This window comes from Halichoerus grypus, chromosome 1, assembly GCF_964656455.1.
Source record: "Halichoerus grypus chromosome 1, mHalGry1.hap1.1, whole genome shotgun sequence".
Taxonomy (NCBI): domain Eukaryota; kingdom Metazoa; phylum Chordata; class Mammalia; order Carnivora; family Phocidae; genus Halichoerus; species Halichoerus grypus.
In genome coordinates this window covers 116,466,532-116,479,256 of record NC_135712.1, presented here as the reverse complement: position 1 = coordinate 116,479,256, position 12,725 = coordinate 116,466,532, and the positions used below count along the sequence as shown (strand labels likewise).

The window sequence follows — 12,725 nt, the reverse complement described above, 5'->3', positions numbered from 1 at the left end:
TCCTCACAATCTATGTGATATAATTTAGAACTGAATTATATACAGGTATATATTATATATTGATCTTTTCTCCCCAACAAATGTTAAATGAGTGAAAAAAACCCACACATTGCCTTAATCCCTGGCATCTGTGAAGCCCTTACACATTATCTTGTAGCGGCAATGATAGCACTGGTGTTCGAGGTGGTGCGGTGGTGATGGTACTGGTGGTGGTAGAAGGGGCAGCGGTAATAATAGCAGAGACAGTAACAGCAGTGCGATGTGAAGGATCTCATGGGAGCCAGACTCATGAGATACGTCAGCTCATTTAAATATTAAAAAAACCCTACAAAATAGCTCTAATCTCTCCACTTTACAAATAAGAAAGTTGGAGTTTTTTTCCCATTTCACCGTGTTACCTCCTTATAAGCCATCCAATGAATGAACCCTTTTTTGGAATCCTTTTGCATCTGACCTAGATTGGTTGAATAATTGATTGATATGAATAGTTGAGTGCACTGGAGAACTCCTAGTAAGAAAGAAAAACTATGGGGTTTTTGTTATTTTCGCAGACTAGGTACCCCACCCCCAAACGACATATAAGAAACAAATGTGCATTAAACTATACTCTGGCCATTTATAACAAGATCCTTTCCACTTAAAGTCATCTAATATGGTTAAGTGTACCAGTGGATGCCTCTTTCTCCACCAGCAATGAGGGAAGGATTTACTCTGGGTACTGAGTTGTCTATTGCCAACCTTGGATGCCTGGAGAGGCAAATGCTAAGTATGACAAATGAGTCACATGATTTAGACATTAATCTAGAAAATACTTGAGCCATTCATTCTATGTATAGAATTCATAATCTACCAAATGAAAAAACCAAGAAGCCCCCAGCAACTTGGACATTTTCTCTAACTCTTGCCTTAGTTTTTCAAAAGCAAACACTGGAGTTTGGCTGCTGGTAAAGGAATCAATATGTCAATAACATAGTAACAAAATTTCTGATCAGTTACTGGCAATCCTGCTAGAAAAAAAATTGCTATAGTAGCAGAGATCATTATCAGCATCTTTGGGGGTCAACCTGTTTGGTGAAATAGTGTTGTTTAGAAATGCAGATAAAAATAGGTAAGAAAGTGAGGAGGTAAATAAATACCTTTTTTAAAATAAATAATTTATGTCCAGGTGCTAACCAGAAGTAAAACTGAAAAGTATGTTTTAATTAAAATCCTATGCTGCCAACAAAGTCATTTAAAAATTACTTATTTCAAGATAGATAATTTTCTATTATCCATGTGAACAGAAAGCATCATGTGGAAGAAATCATCCAAAACAGCAGAAGATCTAGCAGTTGCTCCTATTTATTTCAGAAATACATTATTTAATTTGCTTTTTGCATGTTTCAATTCACTTTCCTAAGTCTGACTTAGGCTAATATTATAATTAGTTTGACTTTCCTGAGCCCTCATCAAGTTCTAGGAGGAAGTTAATCTAGAAATGTGCTAGTGGACGATAATGTGAAAAAAAAAATGATTAAAAATTATCTATCTTGAATGAGGAAAAATGATAGACCAAGTATCTCCCCTCCTATCCCAAAACTCTCAAAATGGAAACAAATGTCTATATATTAAAAGAAAACTAAATCTGTATGAGTGAAAGTGCTAAAACAAACTTCACTAATATCAAGGAAGCTCTCAGGTCTGACTCAAAATGTTATGGAATGAGTCACTGGTTCTTAGCATGTACTTGTACTGTTAAACACAAATTCACTTATTCCTTCTTCCAAGGACTGATCCAGAATGCATAACACAGTACAGGATGTAATCTTGGGGCACCTGGGTGGCCCAGTCAGTTAAGTGCTGGACTCTTGGTTTTGGCTCAAGTCCTGATCTCAGAGTGGTGGGATCCAGCTCCCCCACCCCTTCACCTAGCAGGCTTGTGCTCAGCATGGAGTCTGCTTAAGACTCTCTCTCCCTCAGGATGCCTGGGTGGCTCAGTCAGTTAGGCATCTGCTTTCGGTTCAGGTCATGATCCCAGAGTCCTGGGATTGAGTCCCGCATCGGGATCCTTGCTCAGCGGGGAGCCTGCTTCTCCCTCTGCCTGCTCCTCCCATTTGGGCTCTCTCTCTCTCTTTCTGTCTCTCTGAAAAATAAATAAAAATCTTAAAAAAAAAAAAAAGACTCTCTCTCCCTCTCCCTTTGCCCTGCCCCCTTCTCTCTAAAATAAATAAATCTAAAAAAAAAGAGGTAATCTTATCTATTTTCTGACCCAGAGTCCTGAGAGCAGAAGGAAACTTCCTTCCAATAACCGAAACAGTTCACAAATTTGCAAAAATAAAACCATTTTTAAAAGATGGGTCATTGGGACGCCTGGGTGGCTCAGATGGTTAAGCGTCTATCTTCGGCTCAGGTCATGATCTCCAGGTCCTGGGATCGAGTCCCATGTCGTGCTCTCAGCTCAGCAGGGGGTCTGCTTCTCCCTCTTCCTCTGGCTCTCCCCCTGCTTGTGCTCTCTCTCTCTCTCAAATGAATAAATAAAATCTTTAAAAAAATAAAATAAAAGATGGGTCACTTCACAATTTTTCTGTTTCCACCTAAGATTTCCAAACTAAACTGGTGGAGTGAAGATCTCTTGAGATTGACTGTGTGTCAGTATATTTATAAACAGCCAAGTGGTCAGTGTTTTGTGTTGGCAGCCAAAAGCCAGTCATCCTAAATCAAGGTTTACAGGTGCAAATTTTTTCACTCCCCTGTATATTCCTTTTGACTTAAGGGAGATTTGATCTGAGTAACCAGCTGGCAATATACACAATGACACTTAGAACACATGTGTAAACTTGAAACAAGTAGGGGCACTTGGATGGCTCAGTTGGTTTAAGCATCTGACTCTTGATTTCAGCTCAGGTCATAATCTCAGGATCCTGAGATTGAGCCCCAAATCAGGCTCCATCCTGGGCACAGAGTCTGCGTAAGATTCTCTCTCCCTCTCTCCTTCTCCCTCTGCTCTCCCTCCCTCACTCTCTCTTAAAAAAGAAAAAAAAAACCTTGAAACAAGTATCATGAAAGGCAGAGTCAGAAGAATTACTATCTTTTTATCGAATGTATCTGTCATTTGCAAAACAATTACATTAAGTATACCCCCTTAGTCAACTAAATTGTTCCAATAGTGTGGTGTTTAAAAAGGACATATACATGTGTGTTAATATATTGCATATGATGGCTCAATTATTTAAACAAAAATATATGATCAGATGGAATCCTTACCTTTTCAAGTATTGCATTGCCTTGGTGAGGATTGATGTTATGCTGGCTTATTTCTCTCTTGTATTTATATTCATAAACTTGGTCAGTGATATTAATCAGCAGAGTTGATGGACTGAAGGCCAGTTTTCCACAATCATACACAGTTCCACTTTCAATATCTGTTGGTGCTGTAGCATACCGTAAGATTAATCCCATTATGAGGCCTAGAATAAAGAATAAACAATTGCATTGGAGGAACTGAATCTAAAATGTTCACTACTGGATGCTTTTAAATATATGATTTTGAACTTACAGAAGTGGCAAGAGAAAAGATTATATCATTACCTGGCTTAGAAAATTGTTCACTCTTCTATAGATACCAGTTCAATAGATTGCATTAAGATATTTGTGGTGTGGACACTATTGCTTGAATATCCAGCATATATTCCCCTGTTTTTCCTTCCTAATGGAGCCACAAATTTTGGAGAGAAAAGCTACCCACTTCTTTTTTTTTTTTTAACAGTTTTTTTATTTTGTTATGTTAATCACCATACATTACATCATTAGTTTTTGATGTAGTGTTCCACTTCTATCCAACCAAATGCTTCAAGAAAACCTTTGCTCTTTAACAGATACTGAGTAACCTAATCAGTCAGTGGATTAAATTTCCCAAAAAGTTTTTGGTCCACAAGTCAGCACATATCTAAAAGAGTGCCATCAAACTAAAAGGAGGCACTTATAGTCCATGGTTGGGAGAGATCTCTTCTTTCTTTTCTCCTTTGGGACGTGAAAAGGCAATTTGTTTCCCCATTTTTTTGCTGGCAGATATTTTGTGACCTTGAGGGGACCCAGTCCAAGGGCATGGTCAATATACTGAGAATCTTAGGACCAAGATACAGACAGAACCTAGGTCCTGATGACTTCACCGAACCACTGGATCACCCTATTCAGGAGATACCCTACTTCTAGACTTCTCGCTATGTGATACAATACATTCTTTAATTTTTCAAACAACTTTGAATCAAGTTTCTGTTTACCTGCAGCAAATGCTTTCTAAAGATACAACATTCCTTTCAGTGAAGAGTTGAACCCAAGTAACAATCCTTGACTTTTAAGTTTACATACTTACATGTTACGATGCTCATGGTAATCTGGACTGTAAACTCTCCTAGTATTATGGGTTTATTAATAAATAGCAAAGAAACTTTAGAGGCCTGATGTATGTGTTTTAAGATAAATCCACAATCCACTATTTAAAACATCAAATGTTGGAAGGTTTTACCACTCTTGTGAATCCAGTCACCTAATAGCCTTTCATTTACTTAATAATTTGTTGGGTGCCTATTTTGTACAAGACATTTTTAGACTTAAAAATGCAACCCCAGTCCTATAGGAGCTCAAGTTTGTAAAACACAAACCCTTAAGCAAACAATTATAATACAATGTGACATGTGCTATGACAGCTGGTAAGCCCTCTGTTATATGAGTATAGAGAGAAAACACTCCAAAGCCCTTTGAATGATGCAAAGCTTTAGAGGAATCTTAAAAGGTCATATAAGATTTATCCAGATAAGCTGAATCAGGGAATAAGTTGGGATCCAGGTTGCACATGTGGGTGGCAGTACGTAACAGCAGAGACAGCTAAAAGATCCCCAGGATTTATGTTCACCAATGTGTAGCACAGTTGTCAGGAAAGTGGATGCTCAGTCAGAGATTGTTTCCTGACTCGTGTCTGGTTAAGTTCTCCCCAATGGAATATAAGCAAAAGTGTTATGTGCCACTTCTGGAACACAGCTTTGAATAAGTAGGTGAGTTTTCCCCTTCTCCTTCCCCATCTATCAGATAGATGGGGAGGAAACAAAGGCCCTATAAGTAAACAGAGTCACTAGACTGAAGGAGCCTTGGTCCCTGAGATACCAGGTGGGGGGAAAGCCTCTGCCAACCAGGAATACCTACATTGGACTATTATGTGAGTGAAAAGTTAACTTCTGCTGTGTTGTCACTGAAATTGTAGTGTTAATGTGTTAACCATCACCAGGATAACCTACTGGAGATTATGTATAAATACAGAAGGACTTAAGAAACCTGGTGGATTTAGAGAGTCAGTAGTGGTGTGAGAAGAGAATAAATGGGAGAGAGAAAAATGATAGAGAGAAAAAGAGAGGGGTTGAGAACTCTAGACTACAGGCCAGAGGCAGAGACCAAGTCATAAGGTAAGTTCCTTGGTCATGCTAAAAAGTTTTTATTTTTAACTCAGTGGTAATGTAGAACTATTGAAATATTTCAGGTAGGAGAGTAAAACAATAAAATGTTTATGTAAGTGCTATCACTTTGGCAATAATGTAGAGACCTAAAGAGAATGATGGGTGAGAATAAAAACAGATTTTCTTTCAAGAATATTTTTACCTCATTCCAGCTTCAGTATTTGGCCCACTCCTCCATCATAGTGAGAAATACTGTATCCTAACCTTTGTTAGCAAGAGAAAATAAGTGATGGATACATAACCACCATGAGCGCTTGATCCACCATAGAACAGTGGGCAGACTTTCATGTGCCATATCAAACGATTACAATAAAACTAGTCAGGAAAGAGAAGGGAAAACACATTATCTACACTGCAAGTGGTTTAGGGTGCCTGTGAAGAACATCACTTTGCCAAGACTCTTTGTCTAAGAAGGATTCATTTTCTAAGTTATTTGGCAGGTACCATAAGTGATTCTATGACCTGTGTTTTCTATTCAAGTGGGATATAAATAAAGGAAGTCCAAGACACTATCTGCGTGGGGCCTGAATAGAGAGAACCTATATTAATACTGTTCAAAATTCTCAGAAGGTGAGCCGCTTATTTTTGCAATATGCTTTCAGTGCAACAGCAAGTAAATATGAAGTGTCCACTGTTTTTTCCCAAGCAGGGAACTCAATTATTTGTCATAATGAGTGCCTTATCCCTGGGCCCCTGTGGTTAAAATCATATAAGGCCTCAAAACCTAAATGGCCCTGCCTGGACCTTTGTATCAGCTCTGGTGCCAGCTCTCAACAACAGGTGCGCTGGAGTAAATGGAGTAAGCTGCTTGCCACCAGGGCGGACCAGATGTAATGGTCATGACAAGGCATCTCTCAGACGGATCTCCCCCTGTGAGGACTGCAGCTGACCGATGGTCTCAGCTACTGTGCCCCAGAGTCCATGACCATATTCACTGAGGCCAGCCGATGACTGAGTTCAGTAGGGGTACTGAGGCAGGGAGGTGGGGCTGCTCTGAAGGGTCACCATGGCTTAAGGGTGTCCTTTCAGCCTTGCTAAACCTTTCTTAGAATTGTGCCATAACCTAAACCTTTTCCTCCTCAGCCTTCCCCTCACTCCTCCCTCCACAGGGGCTACAGCTGCACCAAGGTCTGACAGCTGTCCCAGCAGCCAACCTCTCTCTCCCCATTTTCCCTCAAAAATGTTTCCCCAAGAAATCTTTCACACGACTAATCTCTTCCCAGTGTCCGCTTCCCAGAGCACCCAAATTAACACACTTGACAAAAGGCTCTAGTCCTGCTTCTCCTCACCCCAAGTCTCGAGAGGAAGCAACATCTTGACACAATGTGAAGGCCAGTGGGGAAACAGCAACTGCACAGCGCACTCAGCTGACAAACACATATGCCCATTTGAGTGCCCCCACTGCAGGAGCAGTGGCTGGAAAGATCCTTAATGCCTGAGGCCAGACACCCACCCACAGAATCTGACAATGCTTCTGACAGCCAAATGTCCCCTCGGCACTTTAGCCATATGTTGAAACGAATATGGAGTGTTGAATTAATGCCACTCCAGCACAATGTTGTTTGAAAGCAGGGACAGATAAAGAAGGATTGCTAGTAGGAAAAAAAAATGCTATTGGAAAGGGTTGTTTGTACACCCCCACAAAGGTATAGGATAAAGAAAGCACCAACCACCTGTGCACAGAAGGAAAGAAGAGACTGGCTGCCACAGTTTATGGACACAAACCACCATTCTCATTGTTAAGCCACAAGCCCTGGCCTTACTTTCAAAGGAGAAAAAGAGGCAGCTTGTCCAGGCAAAGCAATACCATGCAAAGGCCTTGTTCTAGATTATATTCTCACAAGCTGACACTTCCCTGAGCTCTGCCCCCTATCCACCTGGTGGCATCACCTTCTCCAAGCAAAAACTCTAGTCCAGATGCATCCCTGTCCCTACGTGTCTGGGCATTTGGGCAACTAGGAGGGCAGTAGTATAGACATGCTGTTTCGTGAACCTTGACCTCTCCCCAACAGCATACAAGCCCCAGGATAGAGCTTGGACAATATACTTCATTCCTAAACCACTCATAGTCCTACAAATTCCATTTCAAGTTCCACCTGTGGGGGGGGTCCATGCTCTAATGCAGCCTGTGCTCAATGAATTCCTTCATCTTCGAGTTCTAACAGCACTCACAGTTTAAACCACACCCTTTATGGCCCAATTTTATAAAGGCTTACATTGTTCAACATTGCTTTGCAGACCTTGGCTTTGTCTCCCTCATTAGACAATGAAACTGTTTAGGACAGAGACTCTGTGCTATTCTTCATCTCTTTTTCCTTCAGAAAAGCTACACTTTAGGCAGAATTGTAACCCAACTTTGTCTAAGTCCACAAACTCCCTTGGAATCAAGAAGAAAAGATCCTCCAACTTCATGTAGTTGGTCAGTGACCAACATTTTAAAATGTCACATGTAAGGAACATCATACCGAATGCTGTGATGTTCCTGTTCTTGCAGAGCTTGCAATGTAACACCCATAGCAGACGCCTGACGGGCAACTGACACGATCATGTTTGTAGGAGAAGAAAGGAGGGAAGAAGGAAGGAAGAAAAAGCCTCATGGGCACTCAAAATGAGAAACATTTAGAAATATGAGCCTTGTCTTTCTGGACTGGCTTTCACTTCATTCTCCCCATTGAAAATATAAAAAAACTCCCCTCCCTCCCTCATTCTGCTTTCATGTCACAGACACACAAGGCATTGCTCTAAGACTTGGGAGAATTATAAAAATGAATAAAATACGGCCTTAACCCTAAAAGATTAAAATATTTTAATCCTACCAGGCCTTTTCCTCTTGCCCAATCTGTGATCCTGATTTCCAGTAAGAATAAGGTACGAGTATTTCCTAAGTCTCTTCTATTAAGCCTGCGTTTTATAACCAATCCTCCTGCATCTTATTGACAGTCGTTTTACATGATGCTGAAGCATTTTCCTAAAGGGACTTTTCTTAGAGGAATATGGATGGGGATTTACTTTTATATATGATGATTATATTTATATATAATGAAACAGATCACAGAACGGCTTTGAAAACACAAAGTGTCAAAATCTCTCTGGCTATGTTTAGACCTAGGCTGTGTTCATACATTTACACACACTGCCACACTGCATGGCACACCCCAGCAGGCTCCCTTTAGATTCTTTTTCTGTAGAAATGGTAGTCCCCTGGAGTCATACAATGCAACAAGACCATCTAGACACATGTATCTAATCAGACTAGTCCATGGGTATATACTTAAATGCTCCATGATACTGAAGAGAATTTAGAAGTCTAAAGCAGACGTATGTAGTTAATATGTGAAGACTGAAGAAGAAATGAATAATCTAGATAAATGAAGCATTGCCCCTTACTAAAACAAGAAGATAAATCCTTAAACTATATATTATATATCAACTTGATTAGTGTATCAGACACTGTTGATTACCAACCTAGCATCCCTCCCCACCCCCTCACTTTTTCCCAACAAAGCCCTGATTTGTTCAGCTATCCACCCCTCCTCACACAGCTATGTACTTAGGGTAAGCTGACTTCTCCCTCAGCTCCAACGGTGTTCCCATTTCCCTTGCTGGCAATTGGTACTAGAATGGCATGTGACTCTATTCCGGTCAATAAAAACTGAAGGGAAGCTGGTTAGGGAGCTTCTTAGAAAAGCTTTGATATCCTAAGACAGAGAGAGAGGAGCGATAAGCTCTCTTCTTCCTCAGGATATTATTGGGCCTGGTTAGGATGCCAGGAAATTCCATACACACCTTAGTCTTCACCTGATGTTAAAGTCAGCATTGGGAATAGCAGAGCAAAGAAAAGGAAAGGACCTGGGTCCTTGATGACAGTAATGAGCTGCTGAATCAACCAGCCCTGAAGACTATTCTTCTCTGGAGTTCTATTTATGGGAGATAATAAATGTCTTTATTGCTTAAGTCTGGTTCAGTCAAGGTTTCTGTTATTAGCAACTGAATGCATCCTAACAGATATAAACTATTTTTTTAAACAAGTAAATGTATAAAGTCCTAAGGAACCCTAAAGGAAAGACCAACTAAAACTCCACCCCCCCAGTGTTAGGGAAGGCCTCACACAGGAGGTTCTTAAGGATGTGTAGGAATTCTCTAGGTAGAGTAGAGGGCAAGGACTTTCTAGAAAGAAGTATTCAGAAATCAATGAGCATGGTGCTAATCAGGCACATCAAGCAGTTTAGGATGGCAGACTAGGGCAGCTGAGATCAAAGGCCCCAGCACAGCTGAAAAACAGAAAGGGTGTTCAAGAGGGAGAGATAGTTGGCAAGAAGGTCTTGAGAAAGAATGGTGGGAACTTCTTGTTGGGAGAAAGACTTGCTGTGTTTTTCAGCTAAGGAAACAGCACTGGGAGACAATTATCTGAAGGGAGAAATGAGAATTAAGATATGGAGAGGACATGGAAAGGAAGTTAACATTATAATTTGTCTATATTTACATGAGAAAGAATCTAGCAAAGGAATCTGAGTACAGGAATTTTAAGATGACAGTAATAAAATTAAGCCAAGGAAGAGCATCGTTTACCATTATTAGGACTTTTTACAAAGTGGGAGACTCTTTAAAGCAGAGAATCTAAGACAGTATTTCAGTCACCCAGATTCAAAAAATACAAACTGGGGATTCAAAAATGTGGAAATAAAGAAGGAAAGGGTGTGACAAATATTTTAAGGAAGCCAATGGGGGACAACAATGAACTGTCTGCAAATTAGTATTCACAAATATTGGACTTTAAGTGTTATCTCCACAATTGTTCCCTTTTTACTTGATAGTTATCTGCCTCCCCCATCATATCAAAATCTTTATCAGAACAAAGATTTAGAGAGATGATATGGGTGTGAATTTCAAATGCTAAATGCATTTCCTAACGTTTTCCTGTTAGCACTTTAGTTTTACCCTGAGATTAATCACAGACACAACCGAAAGTAAAAATATACAATGCTCTCTGATTATTTAAGGATTTCATTCCTTCTCTGCCCTCCCACCAATCTTCTAAATTCAAAGGATGAAAGGAAAGTGTGGGTGTTGCTAAAAAGGACACAGTTTATTGCTTTGTGCTGGCTCATTATCAACTTGCTTTGGTGTAGAAAAAAATCCTATAAGGGTTTCAGAATAGGTCTGGGGCACCTGCCAGTAAGAGTATCCCATGATGTCCCAAGGTGGAAAGGGGCCCATGAACCTGTCCCACCTTAGGATGCCTCATTCAAAGTTCTATGTTCTCACAGGTTAGAGTTATGTGGGAAATGACAGAAAGACCCAACCATCAGGTCTTCTATCATGGTAGGGTGTCCAATGTTTTTCTCCATCCTTGATGTATACTAAACAACACACATAGGCACACACACACGCACACAACACACACACAAACACACACAGACATACACACAGCACACATTTCACAGCACTCTGGGGTTCCTATCTATAATCTATAGGATTATAGATAACTTTTCTCTAGAAACTATCTCAGCCACCAGCTTATATGTAGCTAACACCCTTCCTTGCAATCATCTCAGGAAGTTTACAGAAGAAATATATAGAGATATCTAACTAGCCACATACTGACTAAAACAAAATGATTTATTTTATAATGTTTACACAAAACAATCAATTTTTTTCCTCAAACCAGAGGGGGAAATATTACAAAGTAATATAAATAGTAAAAGAGCAGAGGGGGGTAGGGAACTCTCTAATAAGTAGAGATTTTCTCCCAACCCCCCTTTCATCTCAGGAAGGTAATGGAGAAAGAGAAGATAGAAGAAAGTAAAGGAGACAAAACTAGGAACTGCCACGTTCAACTTTATTTTCCTAGTGAATTATTTCTCAAACTTAAGTGCATTAGAAATCTCTGGAAGGTTTGTTAAACACAGATTGCTGCACTCTGCCCCAAGTTTCCTACTCAGTTGGCTGGGTTAAGGCCCACATACTTGCATTTCTAAAAAGTTCTCAGGTGATGCTGATGCCATGAGAAGCACTGTCCTATAAGACAACAAGTAGTTCCTACCAGTACAAGTGCCATCGCAGTCACAGAACTCTGTCAGAGTCCATGCCACCAGACTCACACACACAGGTTTCAAACAGCATGGAGAGCCCAGAGGCATAATTAAAAATTCTACCTTCAGTCCCTTCCAAAATTTCAACTCAATTAAACTAACACCTGATGAAAGCCTATTTTGCATGATTCACAAGAATAAGGCATTTACAGTAACTTCCCCACCCATTCTGACAGCCACAGACATTCAAAACCAGAGTGACCGTGGACTTGCAACACTGTTTTCCACTGTTTTCCCTGATGCTGGGGCAGGTGTTTCCAGGGCAGCCTCATCCCTCTCTCTGGGACATTTTAACCCAGCTTCTTGGCATGGACGTACTTTTGCAATATTGCTCCCACTGTATTTCCCACGCTGGGTTTTTTGCTATGATAGGATAATATTTCTGAGGCCTTAAGATAAAAGAAAAACTTTACCACTTGCCTCCTTTCCCCACCCCTGACTACACATCAGCAGCAGACTTTGGTGAGAGGACAAAATTTGAGAGCCTGAGTTTTCAAAATTTTCTTCTTGCCAATTATTCTGTGAAGCCTTGGCCAAAGTTGCAAATTTTCTGAGCTTCTTTGTCCTTATATGCGAACTGAAGATCATTGTATTTTGCATGGATGTGGTAAGGATTAGCAATAATATTTATAGTTAGATATCTCAGTCTCTATCTTTCTTCTGTAAACTTCCTAAGATACTATCACCTGGCACAGAGTAGACATTTATTAAATAATAGCAACTCTCCTATGGCTAGGTGTGTGAAAGGACATGGGTTTTACGGTCCTGGGCTTGAAGCTCAGCCCTGTTACCAGCAAGTCATTTCATGTCTCTGAGGGTTGGTTTCCTCTTCTGTAACATGAAAATGATACCTCCTCCCCAACATATACATGCACACACAAATACACCCAGGTTTGTGATACCCAGCGGTCACATGGAGCCAGACCTACCAAGGTTTGACTCCCAGCTGTGGCATTTTGTAGATCTGTGACCTTAAGGAGGTTACTTGATTTTTGGTGCCTCAGTTTCCCCATCTAAAAAAAGGTTGTTGTGAGGATTAAATGAGTGAACATACGTAAAGCCCTTTTGACAAAATAGTTCACATTGTAAACACTACTTGTGTTAGCTATTTTTACTATTATATTTTAACATAATAGATGTTTCACAA

General features: G+C 40.2%; 1 protein-coding gene across 7 annotated transcripts in view; it reads right to left on the bottom strand.

Annotated features, from left to right (window-relative positions):
• SLC9A9 (solute carrier family 9 member A9) overlaps positions 1-12,725 on the bottom strand; it is a 682,953-nt gene that overhangs the window by 536,482 nt on the left and 133,746 nt on the right. For all 7 annotated transcript variants that reach the window (XM_078070810.1, XM_078070802.1, XM_078070787.1 and 4 more), the window contains one exon: positions 3,244-3,446. In XM_078070810.1, coding sequence (XP_077926936.1) covers positions 3,244-3,438 — 195 coding nt within the window. In that variant the 5' untranslated portion in view covers positions 3,439-3,446. The remainder of the gene's footprint in view (positions 1-3,243; positions 3,447-12,725) is intronic.